The sequence below is a fragment of the Perognathus longimembris genome, chromosome 13, assembly GCF_023159225.1.
Source record: "Perognathus longimembris pacificus isolate PPM17 chromosome 13, ASM2315922v1, whole genome shotgun sequence".
Lineage (NCBI taxonomy): Eukaryota > Metazoa > Chordata > Mammalia > Rodentia > Heteromyidae > Perognathus > Perognathus longimembris.
This window is the reverse complement of record NC_063173.1, coordinates 12589015-12616949: the sequence shown is the minus strand read 5'-3', so window position 1 is coordinate 12616949 and position 27935 is coordinate 12589015. Positions and strand designations below refer to the sequence as shown.

General features: G+C 41.2%; 1 protein-coding gene across 2 annotated transcripts in view; it reads left to right on the top strand.

Annotated features, from left to right (window-relative positions):
- Positions 1-27935, top strand: part of Rnf121 (ring finger protein 121) — a 61156-nt gene that overhangs the window by 16587 nt on the left and 16634 nt on the right. The window contains exons 2-5 of one of the 2 annotated variants that reach the window (XM_048359428.1): positions 5148-5185; positions 8154-8295; positions 24869-25023; positions 27722-27829. In XM_048359428.1, coding sequence (XP_048215385.1) covers positions 5148-5185; positions 8154-8295; positions 24869-25023; positions 27722-27829 — 443 coding nt within the window. The remainder of the gene's footprint in view (positions 1-5147; positions 5186-8153; positions 8296-24868; positions 25024-27721; positions 27830-27935) is intronic. The other variant, XM_048359429.1, reaches the window with a different exon arrangement.

The following is a 27935-nucleotide window of genomic DNA, read 5'->3' as shown; positions in this document are numbered from 1 at the left end:
TTGGACTTGGAAAATAAAATAATGTTTGTGCTGTAGAAGGCACTTTTTGGAATGACAGAAAATATTTGCAGGTTATATATCAGGCAAGGGAATTTATTTCCAAAATATATAAAAGACGTTTGCAGCTAAATGTAGTGGTGCATGTATGTAACTCCATTATTGAGAAGTGAAGGCAAGAAAATTGTGAGTCTTTACAATAAGACCCTGTCTCAACAGCCCTCTACCACATTGAAGTACTTTATTACTTGGGCCACATCTCCATTCCGTTTTGCTTTTGTTACTTTTTTTGTGTAGGGTGTTGTACCATCCTTGGACCATGATCCTTCTATGTATGTCTTCTGTGTAGCTGGCAATATAGATGTGAATCATCATGTCTGGCCTGGTAATATAAATAGGTAGATTTTATGGTATGTGGATTTTTTTTTTTTTGATCAGTCATGGGGCTTGAACTCAGGGCCTGGGTGCTGTCCCTGAGCTCTTTTACTCAAGGCTAGCCTTCTACCACTTTGAGCTACAGCTCTTCTGGTTTTGAGTAGTTATTGGAGGTAAGAGTCTGTTTTGTTTTTTTTGGCCAGTCCTAGGCCGTGCACTCAGGGCTTGAGCACTGTCCCTGGCTTCTTCTTCTTCTTTTTTTTTTTTTTTTTTGCTCAAGGCTAGCACTCTGCTACTTGAGCCACAGCACCACTTCTGGCCATTTTCTGTATATGTGGTGCTGAGGAATCGAACCCAGGGCCTCATGTATACGAGGCAAGCACTCTTGCCACTAGGCCATATTCCCAGCCCCAGAGGTAAGAGTCTTAACAGGGACTTTTCTATCTGGGCTAGCTTTGAACTGAGATTCTCAGAGTACGGTCCTGAGTAGCCTGCTGAGTAGCTAGGATTATAGGCACGAATCCCTGGTGCCTGGTGGTATGTGGCTTTATTATCAGTAAAGCTAAAAAAAAAAAATTGGTATAGCGATATATATGGCTGTAGATGTAATTTGTGAACATGAGTACTAGCGTATAGTAATAATGCTTCTCAAACTTTTAACGTATTTATGAAATATCAGTATCTTAGAAAATGCAGATTCTGACTCAGGAGTTCTTGGATGCAGTCTGAAGTCTATTTCATGGCAAGATTTCAGGATACTGTTGCTCTTGGCCTACTGACTATACTACTAAGCAAGAAAATAGAGGATGTTTGTATTTTCATTGAATATCATCAGTTTAAAGAACTTTATAGAAGGCAGGAGGCTTTGACCAGAGTTTTATCAGAAGGCAGAACATGGTTTGGTGGAAGAAGTGGTCTTAAGGAACAAGGTACCTAATCAGTGTAAAGACTCAGATTATAGAGTATATATTTTCTGGGGACAGTGGGCCTTTTTGTAGTTAGCTATACAATGGGTCTCTGAAGTCTTTTGCACTTGAGAAAATAAGCGTTCAACTTTGATTATTTTTTACCTTTGTGAAATTTCTTCTTGCCTTCTGCCTCCTGGCATTTTTGGTGCAGCTTCTTTCAGATGTAGGCTTGTGTGGCGCAACGTTGATTGGCTAGCAATAATATATTCTATATATAGACTTTAGCAGTTGGTTATGGGCTGACTAATCAGTACCCCTTTCCCCGAGAACCTACCTAATTAGCTACCTGGGCGATAGACAAGGTACCTTCAGACTGGGTTAGTGCTCGGCCCCAAATGAATAAACTCTTTAATGAAGGAGCAAATAAAGATGTCTTTCCAGATGGTACAAGTTAATTATAGCTGTAGCTTACAGCTTTCCTTGTTTTTCCACTTAAGATAGAAGACTAGTTTGTATGTAATTTAAGTAACCTTTTAGTTCTGGAGGCAAATATTAAAGCCAAATTGTATGTTACTCTGGGCACTCTGTGAAGTGCTAATGATCCTCTTAGCCCTCTAAGTGTTTTCCTGAAGCTCTGAAAGCATCACTCCAACATTCAGTTCCCCATCTTCTCCTAGTACAGAGTGCTCACTGTCCCAGGAAGAAAGTCAGTGAAATCACTTGACCACCTCTAAAGTACTTTCCTTGAGTCCCTGTAATGAAGTGAGGAGGTTTATCCTATTTTTCAGATAGAGAAAAGTAAGGCATAGATCCACTCTTTCAAGGGCCCTCCCATGTCTGGCCAAGTTCTCTGTATCTTCCCAATTTATCATTCAGTGGACTTGTCTTGTTTCCTGAATTTGTATTTGTTTTGTCACATAATATTTAAACATGACTTTTTAAAGTGTTTACTCTCCAATTTAAGCATCTCTAGGCGAGATGCTGGTTTGTTAATATACTTAAGTTATACTTAAGTTGGGGAGAATTCAGCTTAGAACCATAAGTATTCATTGAATGCTTAGTATGCTCAGCTCTGTGCTGTTTTCCTTAGATGACATAAAAACAGTGTAAAGTGTGGAGTATGTGCAGTGTAGGTATAATCAGGGCTAGAGCTAGGGTGAGGCATTCAAGGTGGTAGGACACAATCTTTAAGAAGGTACTCACTCTCAAAGCCATGAAGGTGCAGGGTTGATAGCTGATAGAGAGAGCCTCCTTAAATTTTGAGCTCTAAATTCCTTGCTTTTCCTGCCCTACTCCTGGCTCAGGAGTATGGAAGTTGGTAACCTGAGAAGCATATCTAATATCACAAAGACTAAATGAATGTGATAGAATAGTACTTTCTTTTTATTTCTTAAATTTACTAAAAATTAGAAGTGTGGTTTTGTTTTGTTTTGGTCAGTCATGGGGCTTGAACGTGAGGCCCTTTGCACTGTCCCTGAGTTCTTTTGCTAATGGCTAGTGCTTTATCACTTTGAGCCACAACTCCACTTCTAATTTTTTGGTGTTTAAGAGTTTCTTGGACTTTCCTGTGTGTGCTGGCTTTGAATTGCCATCCTCAGATCTCAGCTTCCAGAGTAGCTAGGATTATAGGCATGAGCCACTAGTACCCAGATCTATTAGAGGTTTTATTTTTTTATTTTTTCCAAATTTTTATTATCAAACTGATGTACAGAGAGGTTACAGTTTCATACGTTAGGCGTTGGATACATTTCTTGTACTGTTTGTTACCTTGTTATTAGAGGTTTTATTAAAAGAAGACCCCCCCCCCCCCCAATCCTGGGACTTGATCTCAGGGCCTGCACACTGTCCCTAAGCCCTTTTGCTCAAGGTTAGTACTATTCCACTTGAGCCACAGCCGTACTTCCAGCTTGGTGGTTAATTGGAGGTAAGAGTCTCATGGACTTTCCAGCCAGGACTGGCTTCAAATTGTGATACTCAGATCTCAGTCTCCTGAATAGCTAGGAATGTAGGCATAAGCCATCAGTGCCTAGTGCCTTTCCTTTTTTTTTTTTTTTTTTGCCAGTCCTGGGCCTTGGACTCAGGGCCTGAGCACTGTCCTTGGCTTCCTTTTGCTCAAGGCTAGCACTCTGCCACTTGAGCCACAGCGCCACTTCTGGCCATTTTCCATATATGTGGTACCGGGGAATTGAACCCAGGGCTTCATGTGTACGAGGCAGGCTCTCTTGCCACTAGGCCATATTCCCAGCCCTGCCTTTCCATTTTTAAAATTCATTTATTTCTTGAAGTTCTGACCTCTGTCTTCCTAGATAGATGAAGTCAGGGTAACTGAATAAATTCTGTGAAGCAACGTGTTGAGTAGGAAAATGAAAGGAGGGTAGTTGATTTCATTACCCACATTAGTTGGCAAAGACTTGGGATTTTTTTTTTTAATTTAACTGGGATTTATAGAAGCCAAAAAACTTTCCTTAAATAGCAGTGAACACATACATAAATGATGTCTGGCAAATATGTACTGACTAGATTTAGTTGTAGAATGAAATTGTTTTATCTCAAATATTCTAATTTAAGATACTTTTCTGAAGTTGAAAAGGTGGGTAATTGGGCCTTGGACATGTAAGTACTAAAGAATCCTTGTTGATTGATTCCTAGGGGTGTTTCTAAGGCCTCCTCTCTTTTCTATGTCACATTTTCAGCTCAATTCAGTGTAAGACTGTAGTAAGTGCCTTATGTACTGAAACTTGGGTATCTTGTAGATGACTACAAAAAGTTGAAGATTTGAACTCTGAACTCAAAGAATTTAGTTGTATGGTAGAGCAGTGGTCTTAAACAGACATTTTTTGTTTCCCAGAGCACATCTATTGAAATTGGGAGGATGTTACAACAATGTACAGGATGCCCCCGCCCCACCTGGAAGAAAGGATAATACCCCTAAATATCGGCAGTGTCAAGTAGTGCCAAGTTTGAGAAACTCTGTTCTAAAAAGTCAAGACCCCAGACAGAACAAAAACTTCTCAAGTTTTGTTTTGTTTTTGCCAGTCCTGGGGCTTAAACTCAGGGCCTGAGCACTGTCCCTGGCTTCTTTTTGCTCAAGTCTAGCGCTCTACCACTTGAGCCACAGCACCACTTCTGGCTGTTTTCTGTTTATATGGTACTGAGGAATCCGAACCCAGGGCTTGATGCATGCTAGGCAAGCACTCTACCACTAAGCCACATTCCCAGCCATAGAACTTCTCAAGTTTGGAAGGCCATGTTGCTAGTTACTAGCAGAGAAGGACTAATGCTCACTTTCTTTGGTCTAATGTTCTGCCTGCTGCCATGGAGCTATTTCGAGTCATATGGCCTTATATGACCAAATATTTTATCTAACTTCACTTCCAATAATTCTGACATCCTTTTTTCTCCTAAATTGTCTTTACACATTGTAACTCTATTTCTTCATGCTCATCTTAGTCACTTTGCCTAGAACATATTCCTATCCTTTATCTGAATATTTTCCATCTCCTCCATGAAACCTTCCTAATTTATACCACCTCAGGATAGATAGAAAGCCGTTTGTTCATTCTTCCATAGCTAGTCTTTACCATGTAATAAAATTTCTGTTTATATGACTACTAGACTATGAATATATTGGGCATTAGGATTTTTTTACTCCTTGCCCTTACTTCCTAGCAGCACAGCGCATGTTCAGCCATGGGCATGAGCCATACTAAGTGAATAGAGATGGGATAAATCAGTGTGAAATAGTGTTGAGAAAGGCTTCAGAGACATTGGAAGATATGAAGCTTCCCTTGGTTCCTATGGTGTTGATGAATGGTCAGGGACAGTTCTATGTCAGTAACAGATTTTTCTGGTGGTGTCTTTCTACAGGTTGATATGTCAGACCTTTCCCCAGAGGAGCAATGGAGGTAAGTGGACAGTGTGGGCTCCATAAGCTGGGAACTTCAGGTTAAACCCAGCTAATAGAATTAGATAACCTTTTCCTTCCCTGTCTGTGGGAAGTAGTAGTTTATGACTAGCAGGACAAGTCCTTTGGGTTCTCTCTAAGAATCTAGTTTGTCCTTCAGTAGCAGTTCCCTCAGTCTCAGGGAATAGTAGGTTATAACAGCAAGCCATTTATTTGGGGTTGAATACCACTTTGCCATTTACTAGCTGCGTGATCTTATAAAAGTTACTTCTCACTGCCTAACTTTGCCCCCATTGTAAAATGAGTCATAAGGGTACCTATACCTCATAGAGTTGTTTGTGTTAATGTGTTTCAAATTCTTAGAACAATGCCTGGCATGCCATGAGCTTCCAAGAAGTGCTACTTGCTTTAAAGATTGTTATCACCATTATCCAAGATACAGGTAGTTAACTCTGGTTAAGAAAATGGGAGTTAGGCTGGGTACCCATAGTTCATGCCTGTACCTGTACCTAGCTACTCAGGAGGCTGAGAACTGAGGATCGTGGTTCTAAGCCAGCCCAGGCAGGAAACTCTGTGACACTCCTACCTCCAATAAACTTCTCAGAAATGCCAGAAGTGGCACTCTGGCTCAAGTGGTAGAGCCCTTGTCTTGAGCAAAAGAAGCTCGGAACAGCGCCCAGGCCCAGAGTTCAAGCCCCAGGACCAGCAAAAAAGAAAGAAAGAAAGAGAAAGAGAGAAACAGGGACACACACACACACACACACACACACACACACACACACACAGAGAGAAGAAAAGAGAAAATGAGAGGTATGTTTTGTCATTTCAGCTCTGCTACTAACTTGCTTTATAACAACAAATATCTTGTTGTGATTTCTTTCTTTCTTTTTTTTGCCAGTCCTGGGGCTTGAACTCAGGGCCTGAGCACTGTCCCTGGCTTCTTTTTGCCCAAGGCTAGCACTCTGCCACTTGAGCCACGGCGCCACTTCTGGCCGTTTTCTATATATGTGGTGCTGAGGAATTGAACCCAGGGCTTCATGTATACAAGGCAAGCACTCTTGCCACTAGGCCATATTCCCAGCCCTTGTTGTGATTTCTAATCAGGAAGGGATTCCATCCCAGAGTGCTTGTTTCACAAACTGATGAATGTAACAGATTCATCGGATCTATAGTCAGATATAGATGAATGTCGTGTAGGAATAAATGCTTCACTATAAATTGCAATTATGTTTGAGGATATTAAAAAGTCTTGTTCCTTGTTTTACTGTTTTGGTAGTGATCATGTAAGTAAATCCTGATAACCATTTACTTTCTCTACCTTAGTGACTGAAAGCCTCAGAAAATCAACCTAAATAGGTTATTAAGGGAACCTATAAAACTTCAACAGATTCGTCTCCTGCCAACGATATGCCTATTATGAAAATAAAGCCCTATAAAGTTAAATAAATTCTTTCATAAAATAAATAATGACTTCCTATAGCAATTAATTGTTTTTTGTGGGTTTTTTTTGCCACTTTCCTTGGCTTCTTTTTGCTCAAGGGTAGCACTCTACCTCTTGAGCGACAGTGCCACTTCTGGCCTTTTCTGTTTATGTATTGCTGAGGAATTGAACCCAGGGCTTCATGTATGCTAGGCAAGCACTCTACCACTAAGTCACATTCCTAGCCCAGCAATTAGGTTTTAAAAGTATTTTAGCCTAGTCTCACAAAACAGCATGCCAACAAGGCAGACAGATAAGGACTGTTTTTGTTTGTTCTTTGTGCCAGTCCTCTGGCTTGAACTCAGGGCCTAGGTGCTGTCCCTGAGCTTTTCTGCTTAAGCCTCATTTCCAGCTTTTTCTGGTACTTGATTGAAGATAAGAGTCTCACTAACTTTCCTGTCTTGCTAGCTTTGAACCATGATCCTGAGATCTCAGCCTCCTTAGTATCTCCGATTATAGGCATGAGCTACCAATGCCTGGCAATAGTTGTTTTTTGAAGATGAAGACATTGTGATGGAGAGATCTGAGGTTTCTTGGTGAAGGCCACATGGGTGGGTCGGAACCTAAGTTTCTGACTCCCAAATCTTTTTTCTTTCTGTTAGATTCTTCTATCTAGGATAAGGTATTATGGGAGATGAACTCTTGAGTGTTCAGCTTGGCTGATTGGCATTTGGCTGCCCACTCTCTCTGCCATATTAACTTCCTTAAAATTTTATTCTTGAGGGGCTGGGAATGTGGCCTAGTGGCAAGAGTGCTTGGTTCATATACATGAAGCCCTGGGTTCGATTCCCCAGCACCACATCTATAGAAAACGGCCAGAAGTGGTGCTGTGGTTCAAGTGGCAGAGTGCTAGCATTGAGCAAAAAAAAAGAAGCCAGGGACAGTGCTCAGGCCCTGAGTCCAAGGACTAGGATTGGCAAAAAAACGAACAACAACAACGAAAAAAAACCCTGAAAAACTTAAACAAAAAATTGAAAGAATTGTATGCCGAGTACCCTTATATCCACCACCTAGATTCTGTAACTTTTTGCTATATTCGCTTTGTCATTTATTTAATCATATGTTACCCCACTGGGTTCTTTCGATATTATGCTTTTGTTACCCTTGAGAATTCCATGAAGATTTCATTTATGTTGTTCTTTCCCTCCCTCTCTAATACTTTTGCGTATGACAAATTTGTATAAAGCCTCCTGACTACAAACTACATTTATTTGTATTCCATGTTCTCTCATGCCTTCCTTATTCCTCTCCCTTGGCTGACTCTGGCCCAGAGTATTGGTAGGAGTGACTACTCTTAGATGAAGTTTTCTATCCACTAATGCCTATTACCTAGGGCATCTGCTTCTAGCCCATGATTTTCATGATGCTGTTTAGTTTCACAATCCAGGACTGCATTCTGAGCTGTGGACTGGTAAATACCCTAGTAGACACTTCCCCTTTACCACCTCACCATGCCTGACCTGGCTTACCCCATGTCTTTGGATTTCAGGGTCGAGCATGCACGCATGCATGCCAAGCATCGAGGCCACGAAGCCATGCACGCTGAAATGGTTCTCATCCTCATCGCTACTTTGGTGGTGGCTCAGCTGCTCCTGGTACAGTGGAAGCAGAGGCATCCACGCTCCTATAACGTAAGCCACTTTGTTTGTCACTTCTTTGTCAGTCATTAAAAGACTGAACACATTGGCTCACCCCCACCATCCTAGCTACTTGGGAGAAGGCAGTGACTGGGAGGCTCACAGTTTTAAGGTCATCCTGAACAAAATCCTGAAAAAACTTTTCAACCAATTGCTGGACATGGTGGCATGCATCTATCATCTCCACTATGGTGAGAAACGTAAAGTAGGAGGATTTTGGTCCAGTCATGCACCTGACAAGCTTCAAAATAGGTGAAACAAAAATTGACAGAGGCAAAGTGGCACTGTGGCTCAAAGTGGTAGTAATGCTAGCCTAAAGCAAAAGATCTCAGGGACAGTGTCCCAGGCCCCAGTTCAAGTCCTACAGCTCTCCTCCCTCCCCCCAAAAAAACTGAGAGCTTGGTGCAGGTGGCTTACTCCTGTAATCCTACTCAGGAGGTTGACATCTGAGGATCGTGGTTCAAAACCAGCCTGGGTAGAAAAGTCCCTGTGAGACTCTTATTTCTAATAAACTACTCAAAAAAGCCAGAAGTAGCACTGTCGCTGGAGTGGTAGAGTGCCTTGAGCACAGAGAGGTTTTAGGGACAGTGCCCAGGCTCACAGTTCAAGCCCCAGGACTAGTTTTTTTTGTTGCCAGTCCTGGGGCACAGGGCCTGAGCACTGTCCCTGGCTTCTTTTTTGCTCAAGGCTAGCACTCTGCCACTTGAGCCACAGCACCACTTCTGGCCGTTTTCTGTATATGTGGTGCTGGGGAATTGAACCCAGGGCCTCATGTACACGAGGCAAGCACTCTTGCCACTATGCCATTTTGTTTTTTTTTTTTAAAAACAAACCACATATGAAGGGAGAGATAAATAGTTCTATAATCATAGTTGGTGACTCCAGTATCCCACTTTTAAGAATGGGTAGAACAGCCAGATAGAAGATCATTAAATAGTAGGGAACTTAAGCAATAGTATAAACCAGCTAGGTTTTATAGACATACAAAGACCACTCTATCCAACATTTTTTTTTTTTTTTTGCCAGTCCTGGGGCTTGAACTCTGGGCCTGGGCGCTGTCCCTGAGCCTCTTTGTGTTCAAGGTTAGTGCACTTGAGACACAGTGCTACTTGCATTTTTTTCTGAATAGTTTTTGTTAGAGATAAGAGTCTCACGGACTTTTCTGCCCAGGCAGGCTTCAAACTTTGATCCTCAGATCTCAGCCTCCTGAGTAGCTAGGATTACAGGTGTGAGCCATGGGTAACCCCTTGCCTTTTTTATTTTTTGCCAGTCTCAGGGTCTGAGCACTGTTTTAGGTCTCTTTTTCCTCAAGGCTAGCATTCTACCACTTGAGCCAAAGCGCCATTTCTGACTTTTTCTGTTTATGTGGTGCTGAGGAATTGAACCCAGGGCTTGGTGCATGCTAGGCAAGTATTCTACCACTAAGCCACATTCCCAGTCCCGGTATTTTTATACCATATTCTAAAACATTAAAAAAAATTTTTTTTGGCAGCTGGCCACTAGTGGCTCACACCTGTAATTCTAGTTACTCCAGAGGCTGAACTCTAGGGATCACAATTCAAAACCAGCCCAAGCAGGAAAGTCCATGATTCTTTTACCTGCAATTAACCACCAGAAAGCCAGTGTGCACTGTGCACAGTGTGCACAGTGGCACTGTGACTCAAGTGGTAGAGTGAAGAGCTTAGGGACAGCGCCCAGGCCCAGAGTTCAAGCCCCAGGACCAACCAAAAACAAAAAAGCAACACTGGTTATTGAACTAGGGCCTTGGTACTTGCTAGGCAGGTGCTCTATTTCTTGAGCCATTCCCCCACTTATACTTAATTATATAGTGTTAGCTAATTTGTAAAGATTTTTTTACAACCTACCCTGGAGAAAGTTAAGGATGCAGATAATACAGTGATTGTCATTCGGTACTTTTTTATTTTAAGCCATAGAATCCTTTAAACAGTGTTTTCAGGAAAAACACAATGTGGAAAACAGTTAAGAGGCTGCTTTGTTTGTTAGAAGGCTTGGGTTCCCTGAGTCCTAGTGTTCTCATCAGAGCACTGTTAGAAAACCACTAATGTGTTACTCACTAGTTAATCCTTAATAGGAAATGTGACTGCAACTTAATAAGGCCAATGTTTCATCAGTGAGAGAGTATTCGAGCATTGTAGGTATATGTACTGAGAAACTTTAAAAAGTCACATGTTTAGATGATAAGAGGAAATAGGTACTTTATACTACTCTTGTACCATACTGCTCCCTTGATTTTATTAAATCAATGATTTTGGTCTCATCTATGTAGTTTAGTTTGAGCTGATACTCTCTTTATAGTTCATACCAGCCATGAACCTGCAGTCTTCCTACTTTAGCCTTCCACATGCTAGGATTACAGAGTAATGAGTAGCCATGGTGAGTTCAATAAAGATTTTTATTGCTTTAATTCAAATATGAGTTTGGCCAGACACCAGAGGCATATGACTAGAATCCCTGCTATTCAGGAGGCTGAGATCTGAGGATCATCATTTAAAGCTAGCCCAGACAGACAAATCTGAGAGACCCAAGTACTGGACAAAGAAAAGATGCCCAAGAAGCTTGTATACAGTAGCATCTCTATCCTTTTCAAATGTATGAAAAGTTGTAACTGCTGTTTTTTTCTTGGAGGCAGTGTTAAGAGTGGAGTGAGATCAAACTAGCAAGATTAACCAGCTCTTGTACTTTCTATCTGTATGACTTTGTACATCTCAAAGCCTCAGATTATTTTCCTTTAAAGTGGGGTGATAATATCTACCTCAGGGATTGTTAAAATTATATAAGATTTTGTGGCAGTGTTTTGTAAACTCTGAAGCTAAAGTTAGTAACTAATGCTGATCTCATTCCTCGGAAGAAAGCTTAGGAACATAAGGAACAATCTCTGTCTTAAGGAATTGTTTTGTGTGGAATAGAAACCAAGTTTTACTTTTTAAATTGTTATTATAGAGGTGATGTACAGAGGGGTTACAGTGACATAAGTCAGGTAATGAGTACATTTCTCTTTGAACAGGGTTACCCCACTCCCTTGCTCTCTCCCAGTTTTTTCGAAGTTTCTATTTTATTGAGGCAAATTTCCCATAACAAAATTCATTGGTTTAAATGCAGTGATTTTTTTTTTTTAAAGTACATCACAGTGCTGTGCAACCATTACTACTATCTAATTCTGCACATTCTCATTACCTGAAAGGGAAACCTGTGCTGGTGGTGGCAGCTCATGTCTGTAATCCTGGCAACCCAGGAGGTAGAGATTGAGAAGTTTGTTTCAAGGCCAGCTTGTGAGAAGAGTGTAGTAGTGATATATACCTGACATCCCAACTATTCAAGAGGCATAAATAATGAGGATTGTGGTCCAGGATAACCCAGGGTTAACTCAAGACTCCACCCAAAAAAGTAACTAAAGAGGGCTGTAGGGGCTGGGAATAAGGCCTAGTGGCATGAGTGCTTGCCTCGTATACATGAAGCCCTGGGTTCGATTCCCCAGCACCACATATATAGAAAATGGCCAGAAGTGGCGCTGTGGCTCAAGTGGCAGAGTGCTAGCCTTGAGCAAAAAGAAGCCAGGGACAGTGAGTGTTCAGGCCCTGAGTCCAAGGCCTAGGACTGGCAAAAAAAAAAAAAAAGAGGGCTGTAGTCATAGTTCAACTGGTAAAGCACCTGCCTAGCATATGCAAGGCCCTGAGTTTAACCCTCAGTATCGGCAAAAAACAACAACAACAAAGCAAAGAACAAAAGAGGGAGAGCCTTATAACCATTAAATAATCACTATTTAAAAAAAAATCTTAACACCTCTGATTCCAGATAGCTTCAAACTACCTGATAATATAGGCATGTGCCACCACTCCCTGGCTTCAGTTTAACTTTTTGGGAAACTGCCAAATTGTTTCTCATAGTAGCTGTATCATTTTACATCTCAACCCACAATGGATTCAATTCCAATTGCTATAACAGTCTCACCAGTATTTTATACTTTTTTTGTTACAGCTACCCTCATGAGAATGAAGTCGTTTCTCATTATAATTTTGAGATGAACCTAAGGATATTGAGCTTGCTTGCTTTCTTCATCTACCTTTCTTCCTACCCTCCTTTTCCCCCTCTTCTTTCTCTCTCTTTCTTCCCCCTCCCTCCCTCCCCCCCTCCCTCCCTTCCTTCCTTCTTTCTTTTTCTTTCTTACTGTCAGTACTGAAGCTTGATTCAGGGCCTAGCACTTTCACTCAGAGTTGTTGCTTATAGCTAGTGCTCTACCACTTGAGTCACATCTGCAGTCTGGCATTTTGCTTGTCAGTTGGAGGTAGAATCCTGAAGACTTGTTCTGGAGTGAGCTTTGAACTCTGATCCTTCAGATCTATCTCAGATTCCTGAATAACTAGGATTATAGGTATGAGCCACCAGCATCTGACTTCTACCTCTACATGGAAGTTTAAGAATAAAGCAAGAAAAAAGCAAATACCAAGACTTCCCCTACCAGATACATGGACAAATAGATGAATAGGATGGAGTAAGAATTTCAGAGACAGATCCATGTGTCAACCTAATACCCAAGATAGGTGTAGCCCACCTATCAATGAAGAAAAGATTATTAGGTAGGGTGTGTTGAGGGCCACTTACCATGTGGAGAAAAATTAAAGCTAGATTGTTACATAACACTGAGTACAAAGGAAACAATATAGTTTAGGGTTGAGTGTATAGCTCGGTGTTTGTGTTTGGGGTAGGAGTGTGGCGCCGTGGGCAGGATGCTAGCCAATGAGTGAAAGTGAAAGTGGCAGGTACCAAGTTTGAGACCAAGTTTGAGTGTCAGACCTAAAAGTAACAACAAAGCACAAGACTGTGATCCCAAGCAACACAAAAGAGAAAAAAGATGGGTAGGCACAATTGCCCCCTACTGTAGTCCTAGGTACTTGAGAGGATGAGATTTTGAGGATTGAGATTTGAGGCTAGCCTAGGCAGAGAAGTCCTTAAGTCCCCTTCTCAGTGCATAGCTTGGGCACAGTGGTTCATGCTTTTCACCTCACGCTGCATGAAAGTGAAGATTGCAGAAAAGTCTGAGAGATTCCTTCTGAGGCAGGAGAACTAGATACCATGGTGTACACTGTGATCCCAACAAGGCCAGGATCCTAAAGTAGGTGGATTATGGCTCCAGTGTATGTTTGAGCAGGAAGCAGTGAAAAAGCAGTAAAATGTATGTGTGGCACAGTGGTAGTATACTAGCCAGCCTAGCAAGTGTGAGGCTTTTGAGTGCAAACCCCAGAACCATTTGTCAGAAGGAGGAGGAGGCAGAGGAGGAGGGAAGAAGAAGAGAGGAGGAAAAGGAGAAAGAGGAGGATTGTGGTTCAGACAAGGGTTTAACCAAAAAGTGAGATCCTATCTTAAAAATAACCAGTATAAAAAAGGGGTGGAGGGGTAGAACTAGTGGTAACACCTGCCTTGAAAGTGTAAGGCCCTGAGTTCAAACCCCAGAACCACCACCACTACCATCAAAATAAAATTTAAAAAGATTAAAGACTAATTATGAAGCCTGGTATCATAACTCAAAGCTATAAGCCTAGCTACTTGGAAGGCAGAGATGGGGGATCTCTGTTCAAGGCCAGACTGGAAAAAAAAGTTCAAGAGACTCTTAGCTGATGGCTAGGTGCAGTGGCAGAAAAATCCTGTTATTGTAGCTCCAGGAGGAGCACAGTGGCTATGTGCGATGGCACGTGCTTGTCCCAGTGAGGTGAAGAAGCATGAGTCGGAGGATCACAGTGTAGGCAGGCCTGGCAAAAGCTTACCTTGAAAATACCAACAAAAAATCTAGAAGCATGGTTCAAGTGGTAGAGTTCAATCTTCAGTACTACACATATAACCCCCCCCCAAGATCTAATTATGAAAAATAAAGTTATGCAGTCAATAAAATGTATAGAAAGATTTATTCAATTTGATTAGCTTAAAATGAAGGATTTTTGTTCTAGAAATGATACAATAGGCAAAGTTGATAATCAAATGAAGAAGAGATTGGTGATGATTAAAACCTGGCAATAAGTTAATATCTACATTTTACAAAGGAATTACATAAGGCTGGGAATGTAGCTTAGTGGTAGAGTGCTTGCATACCATGCATGAGGGCCTTAGTTTGAGCCCCAGCAGCAGGAAGATTAACCACAGAATACAAATGAGTTCCTAAAAGTTAACTGAAGAGAAAAGGGGGCAAATAATATGAGCAAACATTTTACAGGAAAGGAAACCCTACAGAACATTGAACGTAAGAGGTGCTCAAGAGTCGCTAGAGTTTGTATTTAAAGAGAGTTTGTATTTAATCAGTGATACCACTTTACATCTTTTAGACTGTCAAAAATTAGAAAGCTGAATAATGCCAGAGATTGGAGAAGGAGAAGCCTTTGCAGTCTTCCATGGGTCTAAAAACAAGTACAGGCATTGTGAATTGCAGCATAGCATTACTCAGACCAGCTGACACATGTCCTGTGAGGCTGATATGAGAGGGTTTTGATTACGTATGATTTGTAACTCAAACTCTGGAGCTCCACCTGAGAGAATAAAATGTGGTAGATGTGTACAGTGAAAGTGTGCTATACTTGAAAGCAGCAGATTGGGTGTACTTCCAACAACTTGGATGGACCTTTAAAAGCATTCTACTGAGCAGAAAGGTGAAAACAGAAAAGTGCTAATTAAGAAATTAAAAACTGAGGGGCTGGGAAGGTGTCCTAGTGGCAAGAGTGCTTGCCTTGTATACATGAAGCCCTGGGTTCGATTCCTCAGCACCACATATATAGAAAAAGCCGGAAGTGGCGCTGTGGCTCAAGTGGCAGAGTGCTAGCCTTGAGCAAAAAGAAGCCAGGGACAGTGCTCAGGCCCTGAGTTCAAGCTTCAGGACTGGCAAAAAAAAAAAAATTAAAAATTGGGCTGGAAATGTGACTTAGTGGTAGAGTGCTTGCCTAGCATGCACAAAGCCATGGGTTTGATTCTGATTCCTCAGTACCCAGGCTCTGAGTCCAAGCCCCAGGACTGGCTTAAAAATAAATAAATTAAAAGCTTGTGCATAAAAAGATAGTTTGCACGAACAGGTACAGACAAAACATGTATATTAAGTATAGTACAATGTGTTAGTGATAAAAGGGAATCCGAACAACTCCCTCGAGAATATTGTAAAAAGGAAAGGCACTGAAATTGTTCTTGAGTAGCAGAAACTTGAACATTTTAGATTAACCTTGAGAACTTAAAAAAAACAACTTGCTTATGTCATGCCAAAGGATGATGGAATTCATTGATAAGGCTCATGTTCCGCTCAGACTCAATAACACTTTTTGTTCTTTCCTAGTGCTGGTTGGCGGCCCAGCCTCTCAGTGGTACATGTGACCTTAAAGTAGAAAAGCACTACTTCTGTTCTCCTCACTCGGGTTTTTCACCAGGGAAACTCTTGGCATTTCCAGCCAGATTTTTCTTTGTTGGGGATAGGGGGAGGGGAAGCTGTGGAATGTTTAACAGCACAGCTGGCTTCTACCTACTAGATAATAGTACCCCTCCCTCAAGGTGACAACCAAATATGTCTCCAGACATTGCCATATCCCTTGGGGGGTGGGGCAGGATCAACCCAACCAGAAGCCCTACAGAGAAAATAACATTGAGAGTGTGAGGAGGTGAGACTTACTTCACATTAAAATTTAGTCGAGAAAGTTAGTCCAAGTTAACTGCTATTTAGAGAAAAATAACTTGTTTTAAGTAACAGCTTTAAGTAACATCTTACTGCAAGACTTTTCTGTATCTAAATTCCATGTACTTTTCTGTTCCAACAACAGTAATAGCTTAAATTGCTTATAGTTTAAATTTGTTAATTGTTACAAAATACTTTTCTTGGGTAAAATGTAACTTAGTAGTTTTGTGCTTGTTGAGCATGCTACAAAGCCCTGGGTTCAGCACTATAAAAAGAAATAAACACACCAAACTTTCATTTATAAGAAAACTGTAAGATAGGATCAGAATTTGTTTCCATTTTTCAAATTATTAAAACTCAAAGCAAGGGGCTGGGGATATAGCCTAGTGGCAAGAGTGCCTGCCTCGGATACATGAGGCCCTAGGTTCGATTCCCCAGCACCACATATACAGAAAATGGCCAGAAGCGGCGCTGTGGCTCAAGTGGCAGAGTGCTAGCCTTGAGCAGGAAGAAGCCAGGGACAGTGCTCAGGCCCTGAGTCCAAGGCCCAGGACTGGCAAAAAAAAAAACACCTCAAAGCAAAATCTGCAGTGATTTGCTAGGAACATACCATCATTATATTGGGGAACTGGACTCAAACCCCAACGGTACTGCTTAGTTTGTGTTCTTCCCATAGGTTTCTTTCACAGGCTTTAGGAAATTATTTTGTTTCTACATTCATTTCTGTTTTTAGCTCTCCTGATTTTCCTGCTTTAATGACTTTTGCCTCAGTTTCTTTGGATCTCAAGTACTTCTACAAACTCCCTTTATTCTCATCATCTTATCTCCCCAGCATCTGGGGGAACAAAAGATCTGGATTAGAATGTATCGCAAACCAAATTTGCTTTTTTGTTTTGTTTTGTTTTTGCCAGTCCTGGAGCTTGAACTCAGGGCCTGAGCACTGTCCCTGGCTTCTTTTTGCTCAAGGCTAGCACTCTACCACTTGAGCCACAGTACCACTTCTGGCTTTCTTTATTTTTGTGGTGCTGAGGAATTGAACCCAGGGTTTCATGTATACGAGGTGAGCACTTTACCACTAGGCCATATTCCCAGCCAATTCCTTTCCCTCCCTTCTGCTCTGCTCTGCTTCCTTCCTCCCTCTTTTTGTACTGGGATTGGAACCCAGGGCCCTTGCACATGTTAGAAGAATACTGTACTACTAAGCTACACTCAGCCCTGTAGCTCTGTTTTCATTATCTATTCACAGTCTGTTGTTACTTTTTCTCTGGCTCCCCCAGGGATGTTAGGAGAAGGGATAAGTTTATGCCTGGAAAAGTATCTGTCCTATTTTTAAAGATCTCCAAGGAGAAGCTTTCATCATCTCTGCTCCCAAATATAGTTTCTTTTCAAAGCCCCACCTCCTGAACTTCTGTTCCCTCCTGGAATGGAAGATCAGTAAAATTTCCAACCTGGAAATCTTGAAGAAATTAAAAGAATTACTAGGATATGGATAGAGAATGCTGATAAATAGTAAGGGATAGTAATCTACTTTGATATCATACACACACACACACACACACACACACACACACACACCACCCCCCCTTCTCTGAACCTTACCTATTTCTTTAGACTCACTTCTTACTTCTATCTACAGACTGGTACTTTCTCCATCATGCCATCTTCCTTCCTAGATCACTCATCATGTTCCGTTCTTGCACCTGGACCTACTAAGCTATCAACTCAGAGATGAAAGGATGCCTCCTTTAGGAAGCTTTTCTTGTTCCTCCACTTTGAGTACTGTCTCATCTGTACTTTCTTGCCTGCCAGGGCTCAGTGAGCTTGAAGATGTTTTATTTCTCTTTTCTTAGTTTGCCAGTCCTTAGTAGAGTGTCCCAGAGTGCTTAGTGTTTATTAAATGGCTCTTTGACTCTTGCCTGGAAAAGACATAGCTTGGGAAGGAAACCATAGTTCTAGGTATTAGAAAAATAGTCCTGAGACACAGGGGAGACTTTATTCTGTGATTCTTTGAAAGAGTTGGACCCAGAGGCAAAAGGGACACAAAGACAAACTTTTTAGGTCAGTAGCACATATATTAGCAATGCTATGTGGCTTGTTTCATGTGGTAAGGATGACAGTTTGCTAGTGCAGTCGGAGGAAATTGCCTGCTTCATTTCTGATATAAACTGTTCTAGCAATGTGTTGGTTCTTGCCAAGTCATAGAAACTACAGTGAATAGATCTGCTAATTGGTCTTGTAGACAACTTTACAAATAACTAGAGGCAATAACCAGGCTTTCCTGGAGTCTTCTCAAGACCTAATATCTCAGTGCCTTCTGTGCTTTATGTGATATATTTTAAGCATTTTATAATCCTGACATTTTTTGTGGACATGCTTATTTGTCAGTGTTCATTGTACAATGTGGTCCCAAGACCCTATTCCAAGGCCCCAATGATGCTGTGACAGCAAAGAAATATAGAGAGCTGCCTCTTTCACTCTGAGCATCTTCCCAGTCTAAGGTTGACTTGGCATTTTTTTGTACCAACTGAAACCTCTAGATCTAGTAAGTCACTCTTCCTTCCTATACTTGGATAGCTTGTTAGGTTTCATCAAGTGGTTTTGATTCTTCATTTTCGCTAGTCAGCTCATGGAGTATTAGAGTTAGAACCTTAAAAACAAGTTTTCTTAATTTTGAATCTATTTTTTAATTTCTATTTTGTGTAGTTGTACAAAAGGGTTCCAATTCAACAAGTCAGATTATGAGTACAGTACAATACATCTTGGTCATTGTCACCCCTCTCAGTGTGCTATCCCATGAATATCTTTTTTTTTTTTTTTGCATTTCCATGTTTACTTCATGCTTCTTCACCCTCCTTCCCACCCTAAGCTGCTTACTGTAGACAGTTTAGTAAACAGGTCCTTCATCAAAACTAGGCAAGTATTGAGCTGAGCCTTAGTACACATCCCAGATATATCCTTCTAGGTTGACCCAAATCCACTTGTCAGCATTTTTCAAGTTGATTATTCTATTGAATTTCTTTATTCTCCTACCTGCACTTAAAGTTGTCCTTTCATTTACAATATCTCTTTTTAGCCAAGCATGGTGATCTCTGCCTATGATATAGGAAGATGCAGAGGTGATGAAATGAGAATCCTGAGAGTGTCAAGCATTTGCATAGTAGCAAGGCAGCTGGTACCCAGGGAAGATGTGTTCTAGGAGTTCTTTTCATGAATTCTAGTTTCTCTGAGATGAAATTAATCTGGAGGTTGCCTTCTTTATCTTCATATGAATTACAAAGAACTGAAGTGTTGATTCTATATAGCTCACCTCCAGTAATAGAAAGCCTTCAACTAAAAAAAGGCAATGTAACTAAATATAATCTCTTACTATAAGCATCTAACACGATCATCTTTAGAGTGATAGATGGTCTTTTACTAGTTCTTATCCTCTGTCAGAGAAACTGGGCTTGTCCCTCAGCAGATGAGTTGGTACAGGCCACTCTTCAGTTTTAACTTTTTATTTGTAGATTTAGGGAAAAGAGAATGGTTTTTTCTTTTCTGCCTAGCTAAAGCCTTCTTTAGAACCACTGTCCATTTCTTGCAGAAAATTTTTCTAAGAATCTGCCCACACTGCTACTTTTCTCCTCTAAGTCCTGTGTTAATATTTGATACTTTGCATAGCTATTGTCTTGTAGTTTCCACAGTACTGGGCATAAGTATTTAAAGTTGAACAAGTTGAATCAACTATGTCTTCATAAGCATTGCCACAAGGTGGCATCAAAGTTCTTGTCATTGCCATGCTAACCATTAAAAATATCTTCCTTAAAGAAGTTTAAGTTCATTTCTCTATTAAACTTCTTTAAAAATGAAGGAGGTAAAAAGTTTGATAAGAAGTGTACTCACTGCCTACATATGTAATTGTAACCTCTGTACATTATTTTAACAACTAAAAAATGCAATTATTAAAAAAAAAAAGTTTAAACTTGCCAGGCGCTGATGGCTCATGCCTGTAATCCTAGCCACTCAGGAGGCTGAGATCTGAGGATCAAGGTTTAAGCTAGCCAGGGAAGGAAAGTCTGTGAGACTCTTAGCTTCAATTAGCCACCAGGAAATTGAAGTGGTGCTGTGGCTTAAAGTGATAGAGATCTAGCCTTGAGCTAAAGAGCTCAGGGATCCCACCCAGGCCCAGAGTTCAAGCTCCACAAAAAAAAAAAAAAAAAAAAAAAAAAAAAGGAAAGAGGGAAGGAAGAAAACGTATCTGGTAAGGGCAAAGCTATGGCTCAAATAGTATAGCATTTGCCAAGCAAGCATAGGACCACAAGTTCAGTCCCCCATCTTAAAAAAAGAAAAAAATTATTTACTAAACAAAATGCCAATAAGTATTATGCCTCCAATCTAGTAAAAATCCCGAGAGGTATTTAACATACCTTAGCATGTTAGAAGAGAGGCCTCTGGAAGAGAAAGAGGGAATAGAAGACAATGTATGAAAGGAAATGTACTCATTACCTGATTCATGTAATCCCTCTTTCCATCACCTGTATAATAACAATAAAGTAAATTTAAAAAAAATAAAGTGAGGCCTGAGAAATCAAGCCAAACCTTTCTTTTTTCTTTTCTTTTTTGCCAGTCCTGGGGCTTGGACTCAGGACCTGAGCACTGTCCCTGGCTTCTTTTTGCTCAAGGCTAGCACTCTACCCCTTGAGCCACAGCACCACTTCCAGCTTTTTCTGTTTATTGGTGCTGAAGAATCGAACTCAGGGCTTCATGCATGCTAGGCAAGCACTCTACCACTAAGCCACATTCCCAGCCCTGCCAAACTTTTCTTCAAGGAGACAAAGTCCTCTTAGAGTGACACAATGAGCTGGAAGCATAACAGTGCTAGAACCCAGAGCCGGGTCTGTTGGGCTTCCACTGGGCCTACTGGCATAGAGTCTAGTCCTATGTCTAAATTTGTCTTCTTTCCCTTTTTCTTTCCCACTGTCATGCCCCTCTGCTCCTCTTTCCAGTTCTTCCATTTTCAGTTGATTAACTTTTTTTCTGATGATTATAAATCAAGGCAAGATTTTTCACCATTTTGCTCCTACTTGTCCTTGATCAAGCCAGAATGGAATCTAGTTCTTTGCTTCTCTGAACTCTCTCAACAAGTACAGAGCTACAGCTCATGTAGAAACAAATTTCTTGGGGTTAGGGGCTTGATTCAAGTGGCAGAGCACTGGTTTAGCAAATGGGAATCTTGGAGCTAAAGTCCCAGTAAAAAAAGTCCCATGCAAAAAAAAAAAAGAGTTTTGAGTTTTTCAAATTTTGACCACCAATTCTCCCTCAGAATATGTTATTAATGATTGATGGGTAGTTGAAAGGGGCTATTAGAGCAGGCTACTTGTTTTATTTAATAGCTTGATTTTTGAAAAGCCATGGAGACCAGGAATTCTTGTTCTTTTTCATGGAGAACAAATGTGGCCAGATTTACTTAATTCTCCTCTAATCTCTTGGCTTACTGTTTTGTGAATAGCTCCATGGATCTGTTAAAACAAACAATGCAAACAACAAAAACCCCTTTGCCCCCACTTAGTGTTGTGATTCTGGTTGTTCATCCCCTCCTGTTGTTAGTCATTTCTTTTCCTGCTCTCCTCCCAGTGTCTCCTTGATTGGCAGCTGTATCCTGATGTGTCTACACTTTTGATGTAAGGCAGAACAGTTTATAGAGTGCTTCACTTAGTGGGTTCTGATACAGTAGAATTGATAGTGAGATATATGATTCCCTGACTAGCAGCCAGTACTGTTGGAATCTCAGAAGCAAAGTGGTTCTGCTTACCATTCTTTTGTCTTTCTTGTTCTTTTGCTTGCACTTGCTTGTATTCTCTTCCCTGCTCTCATTTCTTCACTCAAGGTCTCAAACTCGGCTGGCAATGTGGCTTAGTGGTAGAGTGCTTGCCTAGCATGCACAAAGCCCTGGGTTTGATTCCTCAGTACCACATAAACAGAAAAAGCTGGAAGTAGCGCTGTGGCTCAAGTGGTAGAGTGCTAGCCTTGAGCAAAAAGAAGGTTATGGACAGTGCCCAGGGCCTGAATTCAAGCCTCAGGACCGGCAAATAAAAGAATATCTGAGACTGGGAATGTGGCTTGGTGGTAGAATGCTTGCCTAGCATGCATGAAGCCCTTTCGATTCCTCAGTACCACATAAGCAGAAAAAGCTAGAAGTGGTGCTGCGGCTCAAGTGGTAGAGCACTAGAGAGGCTCAGGGACAGCCTAGGCTCTGAGTTCAACCGGGGGGAGGGAGGGGGCTTTTCAAACTCACAATCCTTCTGCCTGGCTTCTCTCTTTTTATTAATCTGTAAAATAACACCAAAAAATAAGGGATTTTCTTGTCTTTGAGCAGTTTAAGGATGTGATAGCTTCAGACAGCTAAAACACTGTGTTGCCCTGTCCACTGAGACTACTGTCCACATGTGGCTACTGGATATTTGGAATGTGCTATAAATGTGAAGTATATGTCATATCTCATCGTCTCCAGAAACCAAAATATTTTAACTGAAAGTTTTGTATTATGGGGTTGTATATTATGGGAGTATAGCTCAGTGGTTGAGTACCATGCTTAGTATGCACAAGGCCCTGGGTTCAAGCCTAGCACTAAATAATAACTCTAATACTTTGTACATGTTGAAATTATATATTAGATATATTGGTTTAAATAAAATATAGATATTTTAAAATCTTATCTGTGATTTGCTTTATATTTTGATTGGATAACACTGTCCAACACTGGTCTAGAAATACCCAGGAGCAAATGTTTTCAGGTTTTGTTTTTTTAACTATAGGACTTGAAAAAAGCAAGCACCAAGCTTTTGTAGTAGAAGTAGAGTGGATTTGTAACTCCTCATCTAACAAGTGTAAGGTAAAACTCTGAAGAAGGGAAAAGTTTTTTGTTTTGTTTTGTTTTCTGTTTTGTTTTTTGTCTTTTGTTTTTTTCCCGTTGTGGGCCTTGAACTCAAGGCCTGGCACTGTTCCTGTGCTTTATTTTTTTTTCTTCAACTTTTTATTATCAAACTGATGTACAGAGAGGTTACAGTTTCATATGTTAGGCATTGTGCTTTATTTATTTATTTGTTTGTTTGTTTGTTTGTTTGTTTGTTTTTTGGCCATTCCTGGGGCTTGGACTCAAGGCCTGAGCACTGTCCCTGGCTTCCTTTTGCTCAAGGCTAGCACTCTGCCACTTGAGCCACAGCGCCACTTCTGGCCATTTTCTATATATGTGGTGCTAGGGAATTGAACCCAGGGCTTCATGTATACGAGGCAAGCGCTCTTGCCACTAGGCCATATCCCCAGCCCCTGTTGCTGTGCTTTATAAGGCTAGCACTCTACCACTATGAGCCATAGCTTCACTTCTAGGTTTCTGGTAGTTAATTAGAGATAAGAGTCCTAGGGGGCTGGGAATATGGTCTAGTGGTAAAGTGCTTGCCTCGTATACATGAAGCCCTGGGTTCGATTCCTCAGCACCACATATATAGAAAGAAGCCAGAAGTGGTGTTATGGCTCAAGAGGTAGAGTGCTAGCCTTGAGCAAAAAGAAGCCAGGGACAGTGCTCAGACCCTGAGTCTACGCCCCAGGACTGGCAACAAAAACAAAACAAATAAACAAAATAAAAAATAATTTAAAAAAGAGTCATAGGGACTTCTCTGCCCAGGCTGGCTTTGAACCATGATCAGATCTCAGCCTCCTGAGTAGCTGAGATTACAGGCATGAGCCACCAGCATCCATCTTAGAAGAGTTTTTTTTTTTTTTTCTCCTGCCGTTGTGGGGCTTGAACTCAGGGCCTGGGTACTATCTCTGAGCTTTTCTGATCATGATTTAGCACTCTACCACTTTGAGCCACAGCTCCACTTCTAGCTTTTGAGTGGTTGATTGGAGATAAGAGTCTTACAGGGGCTTTTCTGGCCTGGCTGGCCTTGAAGCACATCCTCAGATCTCAGCCTCCTGAGTAGCTAGGATTACAGGCGTGAGCCACCAGTGCCTGGCTCTAGAAGAGAATTCTTTTTCTTTTTTTTTTTTTTCATTTCTTTACTGTCAAAGTGATGTACAGAGGGGTTACAGTTTCATACATAAGGCAGTGAGTACATTTCTTATCTAACTTGTTACCTCCTCTCTCATTTCTTTAAAAACAAGTGTGTCTCCCTTTTAGGGGGAGTCTTTCTGGTCTTGTTTTACTTTTCTCTTATGCAAAGTTACCAAGGGCCCATACTGTGCCAGTTTCCACTTGTAAATGAATTACAAGCCAGCCTCACATTCTAGGTATGCCCTGAAATGATGGTAGAAAAGAAAATGCTGGGCTGGGGATATAGCCTAGTGGCAAGAGTGCCTGCCTCAGATACACGAGGCCCTGGGTTCGATTCCCCAGCACCACATATACAGAAAACGGCCAGAAGCTGCGCTGTGGCTCAAGTGGCGGAGTGCTAGCCTTGAGCGGGAAGAAGCCAGGGACAGTGCTCAGGCCCTGAGTCCAAGGCCCAGGACTGGCCAAAAAAAAAAAAAAAGAAAGAAAAGAAAATGCTTTTAGGACATGATTAGAAAGTCATGTCTAATTCTGATTAGAAAGGAGAGTGAAGGCTTCCTGTGTCAGAAAAGGAGGCAGGAAAGGCATTTTAGGCCAAGAGAGACAACTTGACTTATAGGCAGTCTGACCTCCTTGGTTGTAGGGAATGAACAAAGAGGCTGTTACAGTTGGCCATGCAAGAGTTTGCAAGAACACACCAAGACAATGCAAAGAGGAATGGAATGGAAGGGAAGAGTTGGACATGGTTCCAGGTTTCTAACTGATCACTAGTAGAACTGTGCTTAGTGAAAACTAGAGATGTAGAAGAGGCTCCAGGAAAGATAGAAGAGGAGAAGCACTGTGGACTTGTGTCTCAGGCTGAAGCGCTTGTGTTTGTGTTTCAGATGGTGACCCTCTTTCAGATGTGGGTTGTTCCCCTCTATTTCACAGTGAAGCTACACTGGTGGAGGTTTCTAGTTATTTGGATCTTCTTCTCTGCCGTCACAGCCTTTGTTACCTTCCGAGCCACACGAAAACCTCTAGTACAAACAACTCCAAGGTGAGACTGTAGCTTAAGGTGGGGTTTTGAAGTTCATGTGTTGGAATGTAGGGACAAGGTGGTTTTGGACTGAAAAGCATTGCCATTTCAGTCTGCCAAGATTATTTGGGGTGGAGCCTTTCTAAAACAAGCTGATTGGGAGACCCACAACCCTATTAAAAGTTCCAAGTAGTTCCTTAATAGCTCACTTTATGGTTTATATCAAGGTCTATTTATATTAAAATCAAACAAAAATGTTGTGATTATTGTGATCTCATCTTAAATGTGTTTCTTTTTTTTCTGCAAACACTTCTCTGTTCTCTCAATTAGATTTTCCATTATATTCTCATAAAGCTCTATAGTTTCTGTCATAGAACTTAACACAATTTATAACAAACTAAGAGTTTGAGTATCTGTCTCCCCCACTAAACTCTAACTCTGAGATCAGGAGCCACATCCACTTTGTTAGTCTTTGTGTATCCAGGCCTTGCCACAGGGTCTGGCACATAGTAGCCTACTGTCTGAATTTTTGTTGAATGAATGAATCTCAGCAAATTTGTAGTGTTCTAGTAAGTAGTACTTCCTTGTTGGGCTATAAAAGGGCTGCTGCTTATATAATTCCTTGTATTTTATCCAAATGCATTTTTCATTTAATCCTCCCAACCAGCTTGTGAGATCATTTAATATCTATACTTGACAGAAAAGAGATTTTTCTCATTCATTCATTCAACAAGCACCTGCTATGTGCCAGGCCCTGTGCTGAGCGCTGGGGATACAGAGCTGGATAACATGGTCCCTGCCCTCAAGGAGTGCTCGGTTTAATGGAGGAGATGGACAAGAAAGCATCTGTTGCAATGCTATTGGTAAGTGCCAGGAGAGGTGTAGTAGGTTCAGGAGCACCCAAAGTTGAACTACCAAAGTCATAAGTTTCTTTTCTTCTCCCTCCCCCTTTTTTTTTGCCACTCCTGGGGCTTGAACTCAGGGCCTGGGCACTGTCCCTAAGCTGATTTTGCTCCAGGCTAGTGCTCTACAACTTGAGCCACAGTGCCACTTCCAGCTTTTTCTGTTCATGTGGTACTAAGGAATTGACCCCAGGGCCTCATACATGCTAGGCAAGCACTCTACCACTAAGCCACATTCCCATCCTCTTCCCATGTTATTATGTTCTGCCATTACAAGTCTTTCTCTGGCTCTGTGAATTTTATTGTGCAGAATGAACAAAGAGAGGCTGTAAGTGTCTCTAGTCCTTCTTTTGGGCCAATATGGAGGATACAGGCTCCAGGGCCTGGCAGATGTGGATTGGAATACCCTGTTTCTTATTAGCACTGTGCTGTTAGCTTTCTGATCCATGAATACTTCATCCCTAAAGATGGAATGATATTATAGAGAACAAGCTCAATGAAACATGTTGAGTTATCAAATGCTGTAATCCCAGCATTTTGGAGGACTGTGAATTTGAAGCCAAATTTGGGCTAGCTAGTGAGCTCAAGGCCAGCTTATACTACATATCAAAACTTTGGATTTTGGATTTAAAAAAAAGTTGCCAAGTGACAAACAGTATGACTTCTAGCTAAAATGACCCCCCCTCCCCCAAAAGTAACATGGATAGTTTTTTTATATATAATAGTATCAGTTGATGCTTACAGTTTCAAAGCACTATCCTATATATCTTCCTTTATTCATCCAGCATTTAATGAGCATTTACCAGGAAATGGATTTGAGCTCTGTGCAATGCAGTGAGAAAGATAGTGGTATTTGTTTGTTTTCCCCATTTTTTACTTCCAAAGAAAGTAAATGTGTCTCAGAGAAATTATTTGGCTTACCAGAAGTTACCCAGCAAATAAATGTTACTTACTCCAGAGTAAGAATGACATGACCTAAGAGCTCATGTCCTTTTCAGTGTCTCCTCCCAGTGTAAACTGTGGTCTTTGCACAACACTGCTGCTGGCTTAGCCACAGCAGGTAGTCACAGGCAGGGCAGGGCAGCACGTTGAACTTCCTCTCTAGGGTCCTGTAGGGCCAGCAGTAACCCAGACAGCTCTCTGGAAGAAGGCAAGTTTGTGCTGTATTCAGGCAAATTGCTAAAGTGCTTAGTTCTCACCATGAATAGAATAGCGTGGCTTCTAATATCAAGGACTGACCTTGGGACATTTAAAAGTCTCTGGTTCATTCAGAGAACCATCTTTCCTTCCTGCATGTAGCTGGAATCAACTGCCCAGATTTCACGCTGCTCTTCACTGGACCCTAACACACAGTGCATGTACCTCAGAAGGTGAACCACCTCGTGCCACTCTGCTACCACACAGCACACGTACATCTAAGTCAGAAGAAACAAGTCATTTCTCAAAATTATGAGGCATCATTCCTGTCATAGGAGCAAAGCTGTTTTCAGACTAACCAGGCCCCAGTACACAAAGCTATAGCTAATTCGACTTAAAATTTGTGTTCCTTGAATTGTCTTTCCTGACAAGAACAAATCGCCTTCACCTGTCTTCTAAGGGTAATTAGCTTTCACTCACTTCCTTACCTAACTAACCTATATTTGAGATAATTATCTGTCCTAGGTCATTGCGTCCTTAATTTGTTTGAAGTTGAAACTTGTTTCTAGGGATCTCTCTTCTTGATCCAACACTGGAAAATAAGGGTTTCTGGTGGTCCAGGGGCTCCTGAGGCCAGTTATCTGTGTCAGCTATACTAACTTTTGATCTCCTTTCCCCAGGTTGGTTTATAAATGGTTCCTGTTGATCTATAAAATCAGCTATGCCACTGGCATTGTTGGCTACATGGCTGTCATGTTTACCCTCTTTGGACTTAACTTATTATTCAAGTGAGTATCTTTTTGTTTTTGCTGGTGTTTGGAGAAGAATGGCTGATGAAGTGTACCTTTCTTTTATATATCCTAATTTTATTATTAAAGTGTTATACAGAGGGGT